The 21,658-nt window shown below is 40.1% G+C and overlaps 1 protein-coding gene across 1 annotated transcript in view; it reads left to right on the top strand.

Annotated features, from left to right (window-relative positions):
• Positions 1 to 21,658, top strand: part of CTTNBP2 (cortactin binding protein 2) — a 184,206-nt gene that overhangs the window by 142,246 nt on the left and 20,302 nt on the right. The window contains 5 exon segments of the mRNA XM_039508739.1: positions 4,892 to 5,044; positions 5,344 to 5,531; positions 13,959 to 14,137; positions 17,268 to 17,473; positions 17,800 to 17,982. Coding sequence (XP_039364673.1) covers positions 4,892 to 5,044; positions 5,344 to 5,531; positions 13,959 to 14,137; positions 17,268 to 17,473; positions 17,800 to 17,982 — 909 coding nt within the window.

Raw genomic sequence — 21,658 nt, 5'->3', positions numbered from 1 at the left:
GTAAAGAAGAATAAAAAAGAGAGATGGCTAAGTAATGAAAGCTGATAAGGAAGGCAGGATGGACTAACACCACACTTGGTAAAAAAAAAACTGGGAGGAAAAACTAAGGAAGGGAGAGCATAGAAGAGGAACTGAATGTGGGGGGGAAAGGGGGATAGAGCAGACACACAATGTGATTCTGCTCTGCCTTGTAAGATTTCTTGTTTTGTTTTGTTTTTATCTGTAAAAAAGAGAGAAACAGTGAGAAAAAGAAAATGGAATAGACAAAAAAATTGGGGAAGAATCAAGAAATAGTAAAGAAAAGAGAGAATACATTTAACATTTAGGCTAGTTAAATTTTTTTTTCCCCAGGTCATCATATTTCTGTGGATAGAATCTTATAGCCTTCCTAGTTTGATGAGAAGGCAGGTGTTGGTACAATATTATTGATGAGACTGGGGCAAACTGCTGGTTGCTACTGTCACTGACTAAATTTAACAGGATAGGGTTCTAAAATAAATAAAATTGACATGAAATGGGTAACTTTTTTTTTCTATTTTTTTTTCTGATTTAAGTGCTAGCATAACACTGCATTTTAATGGGCTTTTTTATATTTATATTGGCAGAGATGTGATGATTTACACAAGCTGGGAATCTGGCCCATTATCACTTTATTTAAAAAAAAAAGTAATAGCTGAGGATGGGTTCTTGAGATTCCTATTGGGTTGAGAAATTTTGGGAACTCATACAGACAAACATAAGCTGAATTCTTAAGCAGAACCTTTGTTTTAAAATACACAGCTTTTTTGTGATTTATCATTTGTGCTTCATTCTCTGGTAGTCAAAATAGCTAATAGAATGTTGGGAATCATTAAGAAAGGGATTGATAGTAAAAGAGAAAATATATTGCCTCTATATAAGTTCGTGGTACACCCACATCTTGAATACTGCATGCAGATGTGGTTGCCCCATCTCAAAAAAGGTATATTGGAATTGGAAAAGGTTCAGAAAAGGGCAACAAAAATTATTAAGGGTATGGAACGTCTGCCATATGAGCAGAGATGAATAAGCTTGGGACTTTTCAGCTTGGAAAAGAGACAACTAAGGGGGGATATGATAGAGGTCTATAAAATCATGACTGGGGTAGAGAAGGTAAATAAGGAAGTGTTATTACTCCTCCTCATAAGAACTAGGGGTCACCAAATGAAATTAATAGGCAGCAAGTTTAAAACAAACAAACAGAAGTATTTTTTCGCACAACAGACAGTCAACCTGTCGAACCCCTTGCCAGAGGATGTTGTAAGGCCAAGACTATAACAGGGTTAAAAAAAGAACTAGATAAATGTATGGAGGTTAGGTCTATCAGTGTCTATTAGCCAGGATGGGCAGGGATGGTGTCCCTAGCCTCTGTTTGCCAAAAGCTGGGAATGGATCACTTGATGATTACCTGTTCTGTTCATTCCCTCTGGGGCACCTGGTAATGGCCACTGTTGGAAGACAGGATACTTGGCTAGATGAACCTTAGGGCTGACCCAGTATAGCTGTTCTTATTTTCTGTGTTCTTATGCTCATACCTAATTGAGATTTTGTCATGAATGCAGTTCTTCACATTTTGTACAGGATTTGAGTATTAGATCATGCTGTTATGTATGAACTTATTCCCAATAACTCATGTGAATAATTATACATAAAGGTAAGAACCAGTGCCTTAATTGCCATGGCCACAGTGTCAGATAATTTCTGAGCACCGTCACAGCTCTTATCAAAACTGGTAAAACATATATGTGAGAAAGGTAAATTTAATAAATTGATAAAATGTATACATTTTGTCCTCATAGAAAATACATTATTATCGTTGTACAAAAGGATAGTTGGTTTAACATTATGCAGTAAAATACATAGGATATTTTTATATAATGTCTTTCATATAAATAGTCAGTGGCACTGGAACACTTTTAATAGTGGGGGTGCTGAAAGCCAGCCCCCTTACCCCTGTCCATCCCCCACCCCGAGCTGGGGCCAGGAGCAGGGCTGTGTCTCCAGGAGCGGGGGGATCCAGACAGAGATAAGGGGCTGAGGCTGGGGCCACAGCTGGGGGCGGGCATGGGTCCAGGAGCAGAGCTTCTGGATGCAGGTTTGGCAGCCAGGATCCTGCAAGCAGAGCCCCCGGAGCAGGGCCGGCAGCCAGGACCCTGCATTGTGCGGGTGCCAGCAGCGGAGTCCCACATAAAACCTGGGGGTGCTGCAGCACTCCCCACACCGCTTATTCCCACACCTATGTAAATATTATCCAAAAGCATTTTGCAAAGTCACTACAAATAATACAGTAGCGTTTAACACACAAAGAGAAGTGATGGTGAATTGGAGATAAAGAAATGCTATCTCACAGTGCAGCAACTGCAAAGAAAGATGAAACTTGTGCCAACCGTAACCAGATTGCATGGAGAGGCATAGGAGGCTGGAGTAAGTGGGTTTGGGGATTAGAGAGAGACTTGACCTGTGCTATTGGGTGGAGTGAGTTTATGGAATTTTAAAACAAGGGGACAATTTTGAACTGATGCTTGATATTATTGGGGAGCCAGTGGAATTGTTTGAAGATGGGGATGGTGTAATTATGGATAGAAACCTTCCACACATGCTGCACCCGGGAGAGCTAGAATTCAGAAAGGCTATAAAGAGAGCAGTTGCAGTGAGAAGAGATTAAGGCATGGGGATTTGAACAGAGGTGGAATCAATGCAATATATTAAGTGAATAATGTTGTGAAGGTGATAAACAAGTACATTTGAAAACATGGACTATATCAGAGGAGAAACATTTCAAGTTATGATTGTTGTTAAGGTTAAGTCACACACACTGTCCTCATGCTCAGTGTTCCCTCTAATTTTTCTCACCCATGTGCAGAATGTATTTTGTTATGTGCTTCGGTATGGAGGTGATGTGTGACACAGGCAGAGGGTTGGTAGGTGTGTGCGGGGGTGAGGGCTCTGGCTGGGGGTGCAGGCTCTCGGGTGGGGCCGGGGATGAGGGGCTCAGGGCTGGGGCAGAGGGTTGAGGTGCAGGGGGTGAGAGCTCCAGCTGGGGGTGCAGGCTCTAGAGTAGTGGGTCTGGGAATGAGGGGTTTGGGGTGCAGTGGGGTTCCCCAGGGCTATGGTGGGGAGAGAGGGCTCCCCTCCAGCTCTCTCACTGCAGCAGCACCTGGGCTGCGGGGGAGAGGTGCCTGTCCCCCAGCCGCAGCAGGTTTGGGGCCAGACTGGGAATGGGGAGAGGTGCCTGTCCCCCAGCCGCAGCAGGTTTGGGGCCAGACTGGGAATGGGGAGAGGCGCCTGGCCACGGCAGGTTCGGGGCCGGACTGGGGATGGGGAGAGGCGCCTGTCCCCTGGCCACGGCAGGTTCGGGGCCAGACTGGGGATGGGGAGAGGCACCTGTCCCCCAGCCGCAGCAGGTCCCGGGCTAGGCTGGGTCGGAGCCGAGGAAGAGGGAGGGGCACCGTGGCAGGTCTAGGGCTTGGGGACAGGCACCTTTCCCTGCCTCAGCCCTGAGCACCTGCGCGGCACTAAATAGGTAGCTGTGCAGCTGCACAGCTTAGAGGGAACTTAGCTCATCGGAGGGATCATCCCAACTTTACGAAAGGCAGTTTGGGAAAGTGGAAGCTAGTTAAAAATACATAGCCAAAAGACTAGCCATATGTCATGAATTAGCAGCTGTTTAAGAGATGAAGTACGAAGTTAAGGGATAAATGATTAATTTTCAACATGGAAATAGGTTAATAGTAGAAAGTTCCAAGGACCTGTACTAGGACTGATTTGACTTTACTAATTTACTAATGATCTGAAAAGAAGAAAAAGAACAAATGGTGAAGTAGCAAAATTGTGCTTGACACAATTATTTAGGTTAGACAAGACTAAAGATTGTGAGAAACCTCAAAATGGCCTAACAAAGTTAGGTCAGTAGGTAACACAATGGCAGATGAAATTCAACCTTAGACAATTTGTTGTTTTATTGTTTATATTGCAGTGGCACACAGATTCCTCAATCAGAGTATGGTACCATTCTGCTAGGTACCCTATATATATATATTACCCTATATATATATGGGGTAATATATAGTGTGTGTGTGTGTGTGTGTGTGTGTGTGTGTGTGTGTCTTTGCCCTGAAGAATTTATGGTCTAAGAAAACAAATGGCAAACCAAGATTAGTCAAGATGGAGGGTTGAATATAATCACATGTATACAATTTTTATATACATTTGCAGTTTTTTGGACATTATAGATAAAGAGGCAACTATCCCCAACTATGCCTCAACCTAGCTATCATTAATTGCTGGTTTCCTATAGGCAACACATAAGAGGTGGGTCTTGAGGAGGAATTAGAATGCAGAGAGGGTAGTGTCCCCATGAATCAGTTCAGGGAAGGCAAGCTAACACAATGGGGGGGGGAAAGAGTGTCTTATGAATCTGGAATGACCTTTACATCACTGCCTTGTATGCTGGTGTAGGCTTTGCAGTGTGCCAAAACGAGTAGGAACAAGCACATTCCTAGAGATCTTCTTGGCTCACCATCTTTTCTTCTCTACCTCTGAAACAGGGATCATTGTATTAGGATACTGAAGTTTGTAGTAAATGTGAAGATGAAATGGTGTCCATTTTAGGATTCTTTCTTTAGATAATAACTTCAAAAACCATTCTTTTCTTACTATGTAGTATGATTTTTTTCCCTGCTGTTTGGTATTTCTCTTTTGTTTTTGAACATTAAATGTTGCATAATCCATTCAATTTGTACTATTTTTCCCATAATTTTAAAAGGCAAAAATAAAAAAAAGTTTCTCAAGCAGCATGTTAATGCTAAATGTAATATTTGTAAATAAAAAGAGATTTGCACAAGCATATATTAATGGGTTCTTTTTGTTACAGCTTGTCTGGTCCCAGTGAAACAGCTTTCTGTGAGCAAGAAAACCATTGTGATTTTAGAGAATCTGGAAAAAGCTTCATTATTTGATTTACTGGGAGACTTTCTGGCACCTCTTGAGAATCGTGGTTCTGAAAATCCTTGCACTTTTCAAAAAGGTATTAAAATCAAAGTTGGGTAGAGAAATATTTTATTATAATGATACAGTTTTAACATAATAGATAATGTGTGGAGAGTTTATTTAGAGGATTAAGATTTCTATAGTTTTGTTGGTTTTATATATAATTTCAAACTATCTGTTCTCAACTGCATGTGAGAAATGTTAGTTATTTTTTATTTATAATTTAATTGCATTTATTAGAAACAAATATAATGCTGCTTGCTTTTAACAATCACTTATGTAGATTGTAGGAAAGCTTTGATTATTGCAGTAAAATGCCTTTTGGTTCATTTTTAGCAAATGGTGTGCCTGATGCATATTACTTTCATGAGAACTGCTTTCTAATGGGGACAATTGCAAAATCTCATCTCCAAGGCTCTGACTTGTTGGTTCAGCAACATTTCCGCTGGGTTCAACTAAGGTGGGATGGGGAACCAATCCATGGCTTGCTTCAAAGGTTTTTAAGAAGGAAAGTTATAAATAAGGTAAGAAACAGTGAAATTGGCTTCAGTATTTTGTTCAGAAAAAAGTGTTCAGGGCTATTGCCGAAAGAATAGCCATACTCTCATTAGAGTTGGTATGGCAACACCCATTTTTTTCATGTTCTCTGTATGTGTGTGTTATATATATAAATCTTCCTACTGTATTTTCCACTGCATGCATCTGATAAAGTGGGCTTTAGCCCATGAAAGCTTATTCTCAAATAAATTTGTTAGTCTCGAAGATGCCACAAGTACTCCTCATTCTTTTTGCTGATACAGACTAACACGGCTACCACTCTGAAACCTGTTCAGAAAAAGTGATCCTTTCGTTTAAAAAACTTGTGAGCATACAATATCATAACTATTCCACACCAAAAACTACACTAAAATAACAATGTTACAGAACATTAAAAACAAACAAAATCAGTTTGAAGGATAAATGTACCATGTCTATAAATATACTTTGTTAGTTAATTTGCGTGACCTCTCTTGATTGGCATAAAGACACAGGTCTGCCACAGACAGTAGTAAGGATAGTTACTGTCTGTTTGCAAATATCTACATGAAAAAGGTCTTTTTGAAGGTGTTTATAATCCTGTAACTGTACATGGCAATAGAATATGAAGCAAAAATAAAAGCTTTGTCCCAAAGAGTCTACAATCTAAAGATGTCAGTGGGTGTGATACAGTTAAGTGTCCTGGGTATTACTGCTAGGCTTAACAGAACAAAAGTGTTTTCAGAAGCAATTTGGAGAAAAGGGAGGGCTTAGCATACATTGCAAAAAAAAGTTAACATAATTCTGAGGTGTATTGGCAGAAGTGTTGTAAGAAAGACACAAGAAGTAATTCTTCCGCTCTACTCTGTGCTGATTAGGCCTCAACTGGAATATTGTGTCCAGTTCCTGGTACTACATTTCAAGAAAGTTGTGGACAAATTCGAGAAAGTCCAGAGAAGAGCAACACACATTATTAAAGGTCTAGAAATCCTGACCTATGAGGGAAGATTAAAAAAAAATTGGATTGTTTAGTCTGGAGAAAAGAAGACTGAGAGGGGACATTCTCACAGTTTTCAAGTACATAAAAGGTTACAAGGAGGAGGGAGAATAATTGTTCTCCTTAACCTCTGAGGATAGGAGAAGCAGCAATGGGCTTAAATTGCAACAAGAGCTGTTTAGATTGGACATTAGGAAGAACTTCCTAACTGTCAGGGTTGTTAAACACTGGAATAAATTGCCTAGGGAGGTTGTGAAATCTGCATCATTTGGAGATTTTTAAGAGCAGGTTAGACAAAAACCTGCCAGAGATGGTCTAGATCAGCATTTCTCAAACTGGGGTCCGTGGATCAAGTCCTTCCCCTCCCTCAATTACTCCCCCTCTCTCTATCTCCTGGAGGCTACTGAAGCCAAACATGGAGATTTGAGGCGCTAAAAGTCCAGCGGTGCAGCGGGGCTAAGGCAGGGCTCCCTACCTGCCCTGGCTCTGCGCCACTCCCGGAAGTGGCCAGCATGTCAGGGGCGCAGGGGGTCTCTGCACGCTGCCTCCGCCCTGAGCACCAACTCCACAGCTCCCATTGGCTGGGAACTGTGGCCGCCTGAGGTAAGCACCTCCCAGCTGGAGCCCACACACCTCCTGCCCCAGCCCTCTCCCACATCCAGATTCCCTCCCAGAGCCTGCACCTTGCACTCCCTTCTGCACCCCAACCCCCTACTGTACCCAAACTCCCTCCCAGAGCCTGCACCCCACATCCCCTCCTGCACCCCAACCCCCTGCCACAGCCTGGTGATGGGGGAGAGCAAGCAATGGAGGCGGGGGGGATGGTGTGAGCGGGGGGGGCGTGGGAAGAGTTGGGGCAGGGGTGGGGCCCTTGGGGGAAGAGATGGAGTGAGGGCTGAGCGGGGGGGCGCGGGAAGTCCCCCCAAATTTTTAAATCAAAATGGGGGTCCTCGAGTTACTAAAGTTTGAGAATCTCTGGTCTACATAATACTTAGTCCTGCCAAGAGTGCAGGGGACTGGACTCAATGACCTCTTGAGGTCATTTTCGAGTCCTAAGAATCTGTGATTCTATAAATTGGAAGTTTGTTCTGGGCTGAAAGGCAGTATGCAGTAAGAGATACACGAGTAGGAAAAGGAGACAGGAGGAGAAAAAATTTAGTATTAAAAAGCAGGTGGGAATAAGTGCAAAGATAGGCAGGAGCAGAGTTGTGGAATTCTTTGAAAGCTATTTGATAACAGATAATACTAATAAGTTGGCAGCCATTGCAGAGTTGAGAAATATGGGGGGGTTGGGATGGAAGCTTGGTCAGAACATTTGCAAAGGAAGATAATCTTGGCAGCAGTATTTTGGATAGCTTGAAGAAGAACAGGTTGCCATAGGAGTAGAAAAGATGACCTAGCTGATGGGGAATTCAGAGGACCTATTGTTCAATTCCTGGTTCAGCTACAGGCTTCCTGAATGATCTTGGTTAAATCACCAGTCTTACCCCTGTGCCTGATTTCCCTTTATCTGTTAAATGGGAATAATACCTCCCTCCCTCAGAGAGGTGTTTTGAAGATAAAATCTATTAATGATTTTGAGGTTCTGAGATGCTGTGGTGATGACGATTAGTTAAGTTCCTAGACAGACAGACAAAACTTATATAATTTTTTAAATTAGAAAAATAATTCTGATGCTAAAAGTGGTGCATGTGGGATGCCATACTTGCTAAATCCACTTGTGCTTAAAATTGACAGACGCATTAAATAGTTTCACTACCCATTGTGAATTTCCTCAAATTACTTATTTCAAAAGGCTAATTCCTTTCAAATACTTTTTTCTGTGTGAATTGTTGTTTATTTTTACAGTGCAATGGAACTCTTTGAATTTATTTTAATAAGTGAATTTCTGTGATTTTTTTGGTCTGTGGATTAAAATTTAGTACTGTATTTTCCCCTTTATATCTGCCATTGATGATGAAGATTATATTTACAAAGAAAGTAAAGACAAGGAGTAAAAAGTTAAGAGGCTCTTAAGTCCTATTTTCAAGAGTCCCATTTTCAAGAGTGACTTAAGCTCCTAAAGGCCAGTTTTTTAAAGGCACCTGTCTGCATCTTTAGGTGCCTGAATACCTTTAAAAGTCTGGCCCAAAGTGTCTCAATCAATTTTGAAAATGGGACGTAGGTTGCTAAACCACATAGTGGTTAGTGTTAAACCCTCTTTCATAAAACAACCTTTAGGATTGAATGCCTGTTAGTTGGGTTGGCTGCAGGTTTCCAGATTATACCTGGAGAAATCTCTAGGACTGGTCTTACACTGGAGATAACTTGTTTGGGAGCAGGAGGAGGCCATAGTACAGAGACTGAAGGAGATAAAAGCCATACTGCATTCCTTTGGTTCTGTGTCTTGCTCCTTTAGTCCCTCCTCAACGGTTGGCTTCAAGGGAGCTCAGTACTACTCAGCACAGAACTCTTAGCTTCAACAATATCAGAAACCAAGGGTTCTAATCCCTTTTTCAGCAAGCAACAAAACCTGAAGAGTTTAGCTGGCTTGTGACTACCAGTAGCGTGACAGAATCTACTTCTAAAAGGCTCCCCATCTGCTTCTGACTTCTGATGCCACTGGTCGTCAGGGCATCTGGTCACTGGTCATGTCCTTGGCAGCTTGGCTCCTGACATAGCAGTGATCTTTAGTGCACGGATGGTGCATATGAGAGCTGGGTGTGCACTGCTCATTTTGTGTGAAGAATGCACTTTGTGAGATTCAGGCCATTGTTACTTGTCCCTAGCTTTAAAAATATAGAATCATAAATTAATGCTGTATGACAGTGTGTATAACTGTTAATGAAAACAAATTGGTAATATGCTTTTCTGTTTCTGACCATCTGAATTTTTTCTAATATTCTGTTTTAGAAAATGAGTTAAAATCAAGCGTCTGGTACAATGTGAGTTTTGTCACTATCTTCAGTGGGTCAGCATTTCACCCAATATCTTTACAGGAATTTGCAAATGTTTGCTGCAAATATAGTTTTGGATCACAGAGTTGTATAGTAGTTAGATTTAGAAGAAAAGATTCTTTCTCACGAAAACAATTCCTTTTTATCTACTGCCTCAAAACAAAAAGTATGTCTTGGTTGAAATATCTATTTTGGGTCTTTAGGATTCCATGCTCTGTCACCATCCTTTCTGCATGAAATACTCTTGATTTTCAATAAAAGCATCCCTAGAGCATGAACAAAATGGATCTCCAGGGTAAATACACTGCAAGAAAGAATAGCTGCAGTACATTGGGAAACAAAGCTACAGAATTAAATTAATTTTAATAGCAAACTGTCATAAATATGAATATATTTATAGTATGTCACTTTGTGGAACTGTCACTTTTGAGTCCTCCTAAATAATAATTTGATAAAATAACATAATTTTTTAAAGATTTTTTTTCCGCATTGTTGTTCCCAACTTCTGTTTCTATTTGTACATAAATATGTTAAACTATTTGTACGGAAAACAAAATTGATTTCAGGTAGTCTTCAGATTGACTAACCCACTGAGGCTGCCTTCTAAGGATGACCATGATCAATTAATTCTCACAACTTGCCCTATCTACCTTAAGTTTAAAACCTTAAGGTAGCTATAAGGTAGATAAGGGGAAGAATTTTGACTTTTCAGTGAGAAATTGAAAAATAAAATGTTTTAGCAAAAAATAATAATTTCAATTTGGAAATGCTGCCGTGAAACTTCATTGCTTCCAATTTCTTCTATAGACTGAGCTCCTTGGTTGGACTTCATCTCTCATGATGCTCTGTGAGCTCTCCTCATGGTGAAGAAACCATCTGCATCCTCAGTCTCTGGCTATGGTATATCATGGGAGATGTAGCCTAACAGGGGTGCCAGCCCATCGAAGAGAATGGGGACATAGGGAAACCAAACTACAACTCCCATGAGGCACCACAACAGGATATTCTAATTGAAATATTTTGTGTTTCTTCTTTAAGTGTCCTATGCATATTCTCATTCATGAGATACTCCAACCGGTGCAGCTGAATGGTAAAACCCTAGTTAGCAGCAGCTATTGGCACGGTTACATACCTCCCTCGCCTCTCCCATCGGTGAATGTCAACCGTTCCAGGGAAAGGGTACAAAAGGGACATGGCGCTCCAGCCACCTCAGTTCCTTCTAACTATGACCAGCTGAACAGATGAGGAAATGCTCCAGGGAGCTTCTGGCCCTCTACCTTGTTAGCTAGTTAATAATTTTTTAGCTAGAATTAGTAGTTTGTTAAATAGTATTAGTTTAAGTTAGTTGTAAATCTTTGGTTTTGAGGTGGCAAAACCAAAGGATAGAAAGCCTGGTTTTAAAAGTTGTGTGTCATGTCCGGCAGTGTTTCTGTCACCCAACACATGTACCAGATGACTGGCATGTTTGGATGAGGGACACTCAACTTCAGAATGCTCAGTTTGCTTGACTTTTATAATGTGAGCAAAAAAAGGAGACAAAACAGACTTCAAGCAATTTTATTACAAGAAGTACTGTCAGCAAAACCACCCAGAACTGAGTGAGTGAGGTCAGGGTTCAAACAAGTCTCAGTGACCAGCATCAGCTCTAGGCAAGTCTGCAGAAAAGAAGAAGTCCTCCACCTTGGTACCAAGTATTAAAGGATCCATAAGTGGGAAGGATCCAAAGAGGAAAACTATTGTGGTGTTAGTCTCTGTTTCCAGAGCCAATCCACTACAAAAGGACACAATTGTTGAGGCAAACATGAGCATTTAGTCCTCATGGGTGTCAGCCTCTTTTCAAAGAGCTAGTCCACATGAGAAAGACCCATCTGACCAGAGGGTCTTCAAAGAACTTATCCTGGATTCAGATTCTCATGGTAGAATAAGGAGACCTTCTTTGGATCCAGGCATGTTGATCCAAATGAGGCAGTTCTGAAAGCAAGAGCTATGGAACCAATGAGGCAGGGAAAAGATAAGTCAATACCCTTTTCCTCTGGGTACTGGGTCTCTTAGCATCAGTCATCTCAGTGACCCCATATGCTTATCTTTGGATGTGAAACCTGCAACACTGGCTAGCAAGAAATTACAAACCAAGCTTAAACAATGTGAATTGCAAATTGATAACTTCACAGCAGGTGTTAACAGCACTGATGTGGTGGACATGTGCTGTAAATGTAATGATGAGTATATCTTTCAATCTCCCTCTACCATCAGCAGTACTTACCTCTATGCATCTACACTGTGATGCGGGCAATTAGTCATAACTGTGTGGTCACCAAATAAAAAGAATACATATCTGTATCTTAGAACTGAGAGCAGTCAGGTTAGCTCTAATGTCATTTCTGCCTCAGATTGAACACAGGATACTTCAGGTTGTGACAGATAATGTGACAGCACTAAATTATCTAAACAAAGAAGGTGGGACTTATTCCCTCCATGACCATTTTCCTTGGCTAGACATACTCTAGATTGGCAATTCTCATAGTTGTATTTGGTGTAGAGGTATTTGTGAAACTGACCTCTCTCTTTGGAAAAATTGGACTGAGACTATCCACTAATTGGCAATATTTTCCAGTCACTAATAACCTAACTTACTTTTGATCTAACAATTTAAAAATGAGAGGCTGCCTAGAAATGAAAGTAGATGACCATCTGCTGAACCATCAAGACTCACCCTAAACACTCTTCTCTAGCTCAGTTGTGATTTTTTGGGGGGGTTCCAAAAGTTATGGCCGCCGTTTGTCAAAGTTGTGGTTTGGGGTGCAGGTGTGTGTAGGTGGATGGGAGGTGGGGCGTTGTATAGGATTAAACTCATGTTTTGTAACTGACTGGATGTCAAGTTGGCAGTAGGGTCCTTCACTCTACAACAGGGGTTGAATAACACCTCCACCCATTCCTCCAGGCCGGGTAAGGCGGGGGCAATCCCCTGCGCCTTAAAGCCAGCCCCAGCTCAGAGATCTATGGATGCCCTGTGGGTGGCTGACACCACTAGTGTCAGCCCTTTAAGAGGCACAAGCCTCAGCCCCCACCCATCCCCTCTCACTGAAGCCTCCATAAGCCTGTCCCCTGGAGTGGGTGGGGAGACACTGAAGGCAAAGTCCTCAGTGGCTCATAGGAGTTGCTCCTGCTCAAAGCAGGCCCAATACACACCACCTGGTGGAGCTGGAACTGTATCTGGGCATACTGTGAGGCCAGCAGGGCTGAGTGGAAATGGCAGCACTTGGTGGAGCCAGGGGCAGAAAGCAGGGCGAGCTCCCCGGGGAGCTTGGCCAGGCTCCATCGTCTTCCTTGTCCACCACTGTCTCTGCCCCTACCAGGTTATGATGGAGGGGAGTCTGGCCATATTTGAGTGAGTGGCATTGCTAAAACGTTTTGGTGAATGTTGGAAGTAGCAGTTTACCGCAACAAAATCATGGCCTGTGATTTTCTTACAGCCTTATGAATAACATAGTAAAGAATCTGTCTACTTTAGCTACATGTTGTGACTAAAATGAATTCAACTGGTGGAAAATATTTTTCTAATTACTTGGTAATGCCAAGAGTCCAATCTTACCTACAATTTGAAAACAAAGAATCTTTGCCATACACAGCAAGATGCATATTGTGGGACACTATAAAATAAACATCATGCACATCTTTATTTGGGCATATTGTTAAACAAAGAGGAGGAAGATTTTATTTTTTTTATTTTTAATTTCTTAGCACCGGAAAGAGATTGTGATCCTATGAGAACCAAGTGTTTTACTCCATGTAATTTTAAAATTAGCACCTGTTTTGCATTCTGAATATAAACCCTCCAGAGCCAACAAGACAGTACAGCATTCATGTGATCTTAGCACCTGAGCTTCATAGAGATTTGCACCTTCACAGATTTTTCATTTTCACTAGGAATACTAAGCTGCAAGTTATTTATGTGCAGATGCCCAGGTATCATGAAATGTTAATTTAGGAAAAATGTTATTCTCAAATGTATCACTCTTATTTATTAAAAAAAACCTGCATGTTTTAGAAATCTGTGTAAGCCCCAGCTTGTCAAAGTGAGGTTACTAAACAGTAGCATCAGTCATCTGTAGGTTATTCTTTGTAGGAATATAAAAGCTTTTTATTATTTATATCATTATGCTTTGTTTCTTCGTGTGTGTGTGTGTGTAACTTTCATGTTCTAGATCATTGGAGCTTTTTTTCTTTGACTATGTTCTCAAAGTTGTTTGAGCTCTTTGTTTCTATGAAAATGTGTTTAATATATGTTTAAGGCAATAAGATTTAATGCAGCAGTTCAGGATACTCGATGAAGATTTGGTCGTCTTAATCTTTCTTTTCCTGATTATTTAGATGAGGTTTATTAAGTGTTTTTTAAATGTACCTGATTTTCACAATGGGCAACGTGCCGAAGAGCCAACCCCTTTCCTTCCTGATAAAGGTATGAAATTATGTCAAACCCTTTGTCTTTTCTGTCTTTATAGTTCCGAGGTAAAGTGCCCCCTCCATGTGATCCAATGTGCAAGATCATAGACTGGATTCTTGCCGTTTGGCACCAGCTGAACTCCTGCTTATCCCGTTTAGGTGCACCTGAAGCACTCATAGGGCCAAAACATTTCTTCTCTTGTCCGGTGGAGCCTGGGCATGGCCAAATCACAGTGAAGTAAGATTTATATTCCCTGATTGAGAATGTTAAGGTATAGTGAGGTACTAAAAATATTTATGAACACAATGATCATGTGTTCCCCAAATCCAGTAAGATACTTCTATTTTCAAGATCATAAAAATATCGTGTTTTAGTTGCAGGTATTATAACTAATGTATGCATAGCCTAAAATTAAACAGCCAGTAAAATTGTGCAGAAAACATACAAAGTTTCCTGTTTTTCCTGAAAATGTCACAATTGTTTGGAATGTTAAATGAACATACTCTGCTTCTGAAAGGAGCCCATGTGCCAACACTTTTGAAAACATGTTTGTGATTAATACAAAAGAATAGAGAAATAGCAAAAATATTTGTGATTCATGGCTGTCAGTCTAAAACACACTGCATGGCTACATTAGACAGTCAATGACTCTTCAGTTCATATTTGTTTTGTGCACCAATCCAGCTACTTGGCATATTCATACAAAATTCCTCCAAACACATATTGTTCAGCCTGCTTTCCTACACTCTCACTAATGCCACTATTAGTCTCTTCCAGTTCCTGCCTGGCCCTGGCTCCAGTCTCCTCTGCCTAGCTCCTGCAGGTGCCTGACTCCTTCCTGTCACTCTGTCATTACCTCCAAAGCTCATTTACTTTTTCCCTCCACCCTCTTCTATCCCAGAGATGCCCCAGTCCCCACCAGGTGTCTCCCCAAAATATCCAGTCCATCAGTATCCAAATGTGTATTTGGTATCTCCTTGAAGCTTAATGGTTGTTATTGATTACAGAATGAATCAATTATGGCATTGGGCGGGGGCAATATGGAAAAAAATCTGTGTTTATAAAAATCAGTTAAATCTAATCTGGGACCATAAACACTGAAATGCCTTAATCTTAACTATGTGGTTATTGCATGGCATCACAACAGGACAGAGTTAAAGTTGCTGGAGTACCTTAACTATAAATTTCCATCCATAATGGGTTTGGATTTATTTTAAGTGTAACCTTATCTCTGAATTGACTAGATTTGTAATATGTAGTTTGAGGATAATTACAGCATTGCTGTAATGTTGTTTTTTACCCTAAACTTTTTGGTATGTACTTTCAACCTTAACTCCATCTTAATGTAGTTTTTGTCAGGGAATAAACAATAAAAAATAAACATAGCTACAATGAATACTTACTGGATATATCTTGCTTGGCAGTGTGGTAATTAATAGTGTTGGCATTTAAATGTCGATAATTAGGTTTCATTGGTGGCTCACTGGGTGCTATTGTTTCAATCTATCTGACAGAACAGTATGCTCAGCAAGACATCAGTGGCAGCTGTTTTTGCAGCCAGAAGTGTGTTATACCTTTCTCTTTTGAAAGTGGCAATTTAGGCCTGGTGAACACTAAAATATTAGGACAGTTTAACTACGTTGGTCAGGGATGTGAAAAATCCACACTCCTATGTGGTGTAGTTAAGCTGACCTAAGTCTCTGTCTAGACAGCACTAGGTTGATGGAAGAATTCTTCTGTCGACCTAGCTACCGTGTCTTAAGGAGGTGGATTACCTACACCAGTGGTAGAATCCTCCCATTGGCATAGGTACCATCTATACTGAAGCACTATAGTGGCACAGCTACAGCAGCTTAGCATTTTAAGCGTAGACAAACCCTTAGATTCTGGAGAGCAGAACAAGTAAATAGGAAGACTCCAGTTCCATGGCTCTTGCTGATTTTCTATGCCCTTGTATTTCTGTTGTCCTTGGTCTTGAGAATTAAGTGTGATCTTCTTTTGTTTTGTTTTGTTTTGTTTTGTTTTGTTCATGATGTATAAAGGAGGGGTGAAAGAGACTTTTCTTACCGCTTTTTCCCCCTTTCTTTCCCCTCCTCCTTGTTTTATACTTAGAAATATCAAATAGGCTCAAGGCTAGTGTTTGTTGATATTGTAGGACTTAATAGACTCTCATGTATTTTGGGAGCTTGAGCAGGACATGCCAGAATGAAAGACAGACACAGGGATTGATTTAAGCCCCCAGATGCAACTTTATTAACTTAACAATAGAGAGGGCGTTATATGACCACCTCTCACATACCAGACATTTAACTGGCTGCGGGTTTACAGGACATGTATCATATAACTAATAACCAAGATAGATGCTCTTCAGCCTACCCTTCATATGCTGCTCAGTTCTGTAGCCTGTCATCCTCCCCACATGCAATGATGTGGGTACAGGGTATCAAAGGGGACCTGGGTCTGCAAAGATTTCATGCCCTCTTTCTCTTTATAGGCCCAAGTTCACCAGCAAATTTCCAGGTCTCATTTACCTCTGGGAGCTGACACTGTATAGCCTTTAGCTGCAAATTGCGACAAACAACATTCCTATATTATCACTTAATATTATTTGCCATTTCTTCTCTTTTAACCAATGCTGTAAGCAAAGCAAAAAAACCCCACCAGACTGTTGCCAGTTTGACCCAATGAGGAAAAATTCTAAAAATCCAAAAACAGACAGTTGGTCAGACCATGGCATCCTGAAGCACAGCTTAGTATACATCAACTACAGGGAAGGAAGGCAGAGCGGTCATAAAGACAATATGGCTCATGAAATCCTGGACAGGTTTCAAATTTTGGGAAGGAGCATAATAGCTAATTGGTTTCTCCATTCCCTCTCCCACCCCCAGGCCAGCCAGGGGCAGGTAAAGAAAGCCTCTTCCTCATGCACATTTCTCTATGTAACTGATATTAGAGGAGGGGCCTGCTCCAGCTCTCCCTCCTCCCCCTTATTTGGGAGTTTGGGCATCATGCATTTTAGTTTGACCAAACATCATCCCTCTGCCTTGCGCTGATTGGGGAGGGGAGGGTATTTCAGACAGCCCACAAATGAAGGAAGAAGGATATCAAATTTTAATGGAAACCACTTTTCTTCTAACTCTTTGGACAAGCATTTGAGTAAATTGTTAACAAAAATAAAAAATGCAAGCCACTTCCTCTTTCGGTCAGGCTATCCAAAGATGTCAGTTTCTAATGTTAAAACAAAAATAAATTAAAGGCATAAAATCCTTTTCCCCTACCCTACTTGTAAGTCATCTTTAATAAGTAAGATATGATAAAACTTGTTTGATAACTTGTCCTGATTCTAAAGTTTTCTGTATGCTTCAAGGTGGCTGTCCAAATTATGGAACACTGTCATTGCTCCCAGAGTTCAAGAAACAATACTCTCCAGAGCCTCTGTGAAGAGACCATCTGCACTGGGACAAACAGCAGCCAAAAAAAGTCCTACTCAAGGTCAACAGGCTGTGGTTAAAGCAGCTCTCAGTATTTTGCTAAACAAAGCTGTTCTGCATGGCTGTCCTCTTCCACGAACAGGTAACAGTAAACGAGCTCAGCTAGAAAGCAAGCAGTTGTATACTGGAATTTCTTAAGCAGGATTAACATTATTTAATTATTTTTTTTAAATAAATGTAGCACTTTTCATCAGTATATCTCAAAGCACGTTAGAAAAGATGTCAGTACATACCATATTTGTGAAATTACTATGTTAAGTCTTGTGATTAAAAGAGTCTGATCCCATTGAATGGAATATTAATGAGACATCCTAGAGGTCATGTTATTTCTTTGCTAACTGCATATCACTACTATGGCTGCAATGCACTATCAGCTTTTTTTTTTAATGTGTATTAATATTGTTTCAGATCTGGATAGATATAGAGCAGACTTTAAAGGAGGAAATTTCCCCTTAGCTATGGTTTCAAGCTACAAAAATTGTAATAAGAAAAGAGAGAGTGCTTCCTGGAGAAAGGTGAGCACAAGTCCACGTAAGAAGTCAGGCCATTCATCTTCCCAGTCATGGAGTAAGCAGGAGGCAAATACAGAAGGTAAAGCTTGTTATTTTGGGCCACAGAAAACATGTTAGTCTTTTGTGACTGGGCGGGGAGGGGAAGTGTTTTTGAGATGAGTAGATACGACCCTGGAAGGAAAATGGTTTTTATTTTTGTCATGTTTGAACTTCCTTTTAATTCTCAGCAAAAACAAGGTACATTTAATGTTCACTTCTTTTGAAAATTGTTCAGCTCTTTTGCTCTTTTTCTGGTGCTTTTGAAATAGCCTACTTACATTTATTTTTGTTCTGGTTAAATGTCTTTCCTGTTGTTTATAGCACATAAATGACATAGTGAGTTAAATGACATAGTGAGCAAGACATTTTAATAATCTCATTGTTTTGCACCCTTTATATATATATATATATATATATATATATATATATATATATATATATATATATATATATATATATATATATATATATATATATATATATATATATATTATAACCATTTACATTATTGGTGTGTGTGTGTGTATATATATATATATATATATATATATATACACACACACAACAATAATGTAAATGGTTATAATATAAATAATAAAAATCAGACATACTTTCTCATTCTATGATCCTTTTACTTTTGCCAGCTAAGTAGAATCAAGCTAGGATAGGACTTGGATGGGAGGCCTCCAGAGAATAAGATAGGGACTGTAGGAAATGATGTTGGAGATGCAGTTGTTGGCACTCTTTCCTCTACCTCAAAATGATCAGATGGGCAAAAGTCTCTGGATTTTAAATTGCAGGCTTTTTTCTAAGGTTTCCTCTTCATTGCCAAAAATAAATTTTAAAAATCCAGAGTTCATGTAGGGAAAGACATTGTATTTTAGAGGTTCTAAGAGGTTACTATATAGTTTCAAGTATGCAATTAATAGTTGCTTGATGCTTTATATGATAACTGGTTTGATGCAACTACAATAGTGTCACAGATATAATTAATAAGTGGCATTTATAAATTTATAATGCTTGTCACCTAGAGATCATAAATCAGCCAGTAAATGGTTAATTATAAACTATACAGGGATTGCATTATCCATATGCAAAATCAACCACTTCTGGAATGGAAAATAGTATTCTTTAAACAGCACACAGAGAGGGCACCAGAGGGTGCTGCAACCAAGGTTGATGCAGGTTGCTTGAGCTCTGAAGTAGTCCACTGGAATCCCTAACATCGTCCCCTAAACCCCACCATCCAACCCCTAGAAATATTGTGCCTGACTACTGAAACCCCCAAGGTGCTCTAGCTCTGCATCTTCCTCTCCAGATCTGAAAGCACTGAAAAAAACAGAGATCTGCCTCCCCGCTTCTGCAAACAAAATGGTGCCTGTATCTGATGGAACACAGCTGATGGCTTATTACAACAGGTGGCTGCAGAGACTGTTTAAATTAAATCTAGTTTCCACCCTACCACTGTGCCTCAGATTCAGAGTGCCCTTACACACACAATCCAAATGGAATGGGGAAGTAGAACACAGAATTTCTGAAGTGGAAGATAGTCTCAAAGAGAACAAATTACAGGTTATGAAGAACTGTAATGATATCAAGACTATTAAGACCAAGCTAATTGATCTAGACAGTAGCTCACAACAATGTAACCTGAGAATTGTGGGTGTCCCTGGGGGAATAAGGAAAGGCAAACCCTCTGAATTTGTCCCTAAGTAAGTTGTTGGATCTGCTGGTAGATTTTTGTTTTGAAATAGAGCGGGCACACTGGGCCATAGCCCTCCCTGCCAGCTCCAGGAGGTCAGCCCAGAGCACTGATTGTGAAGTTCCTGAAGTTTACCACTAAGGAGCTTATATTGCAAAAATCAGTAGGGAAAAAAAGGAACTCTTGGGGGAGAGTTAAAATACTGCTTTTTCAAGATTATGCCTGTGATATGGTTGCAGTGAGGGCAGCTTTTAACCAAGCACAGCATTTGGCTAAGAAGATGGACTGGAATTATTTTATTAAATATCCAGCAATGCTCAGTATTAAAGATGGCAACAAGATAGTATCATTCAGGTCCCCTTAGAAGGCAAAAAAATACCTCAAAAATCTGCAAACTCCTCCCTCACAAGAGGAGACATATATGGAATGGTTCGACTGTATGGAATTTATGTATTGTTCTCTGAGATCTGATATGGCTGCTCTAAATAAGTTTGATAGGTGCTAATTGATTGATATGTTCATTTTCTTTTCTTTTTTTTCTTTTTTTGTCGGTAATAGGGTCATTAGTATAGTTGTAATGTTTGTGGCCCCGAGGCTGTGATGATCTCCACATTTCACCTGATCCGGTTTCCCCTTTGGGTATCAAGTGTATATTTTTGAACAGTTTAAGCAGATTCTTCTTTGTGATTTCATGGAACTAATGTGTGTTTCTCTTGCCATTATATTTTATATTTTGGGGTTTTTTATTAATTATTTAATTCCTCTTTCTGTCCCCCGTCTTGTTATCCTCCCATGCTGGGAATTTCCTTCTCAATCCTGTAGAATATGTACTGGGAAGCAACATCCTACCCCTGGGCTGTATAACTTTAGCTGCTTAGATATGTAAGGACTGTATGCTACTCAGGAAAATTTGCAAATTTCTCATTTATTCTCAAAGCATCTTTATATTTTATCCAGTATATTTTAACAATGATGACTCCAGTAATTCAATGTCTCTCCTGGAATATAAAGAGTTTTAATAACTCTGTTAAAAGAAAAAAAATATTCAGTCCTTTAAAAATAGAGTATTCACACTGCAATTCTCCAGGAGACACATCTCACAGAACTTGAAGCTTGTAAACTGAATAGAGATTGGGTAGGCTTCTCAATTTCTAGTTGTTTTAATTCTATGTGAGGGGTGTTGCTATACTAATACATAAAAAGTTGACTGCAAATATTCTGAGCACAAGTTCTGACAGTGAGGGCAGATTTACTGTCCTCAAGGCTAAAATCAGTAATTCTGTAATCATATTTGCCAATTTCTACAGGCCAAGTCAGGGTGTCCCCAAATTTTTTCATAATTTTTAATGAGTATAAATGACATGGGTCACCATCCTGTTATTAGAGCTGGAGACGTCAACGAAACACTAGACCCAGTCCTTGATAAATCTGCTCCATCTCCATATAAAAACATGATTACTTGTCAGGTACTTCATACATACATGGCTGATTTAGGTTTACAAGATGTGTGGAGATTGGGTAATCCTATAGCCAGAGACTATAGTTGTTGTTGTTTTTTGTTTGTGTGTTTGTTTGTTTTCCTGCAGCTCAACGTATTCAGAATTGGACTATTTCTTAGTGTCAGAAGACTTGATCAGTTCTTTCACTGATTATGGCATTTGTGCTATTGTTATAGCTGACTGTGCTCCTATACACATTTGTCTGTTAGGCGCCCAGAGTATGTACCCCTAACAAAAATGTGGGGCATAAATACCATTCTGCTGTTTGATACATCATTTGTTAACTCTCTCCAACAAGAGTTAGAACTTGAAAAAAAACAAAACCCACATGCCCCCACCACTTCATCAGCTGCCACACTTTGGGAAACCTTTAAAGGGTTCATCAGAGGCCATACCATCTCTTATGCCACCTACAAAAAGACATGGAGACAACACAGAATTGAAATCAATACACTTCTGTCCCAAGAGGCAGTTTGCTTTATTCAGTTTGAAGCAAAACTACTGGGAATCTGGCG

The sequence above is a fragment of the Mauremys reevesii genome, linkage group 1, assembly GCF_016161935.1.
Source record: "Mauremys reevesii isolate NIE-2019 linkage group 1, ASM1616193v1, whole genome shotgun sequence".
NCBI lineage: Eukaryota > Metazoa > Chordata > Testudines > Geoemydidae > Mauremys > Mauremys reevesii.
The sequence above is the reverse complement of the archived record's forward strand: the minus strand, read 5'-3'. Positions and strand labels throughout refer to the sequence as shown.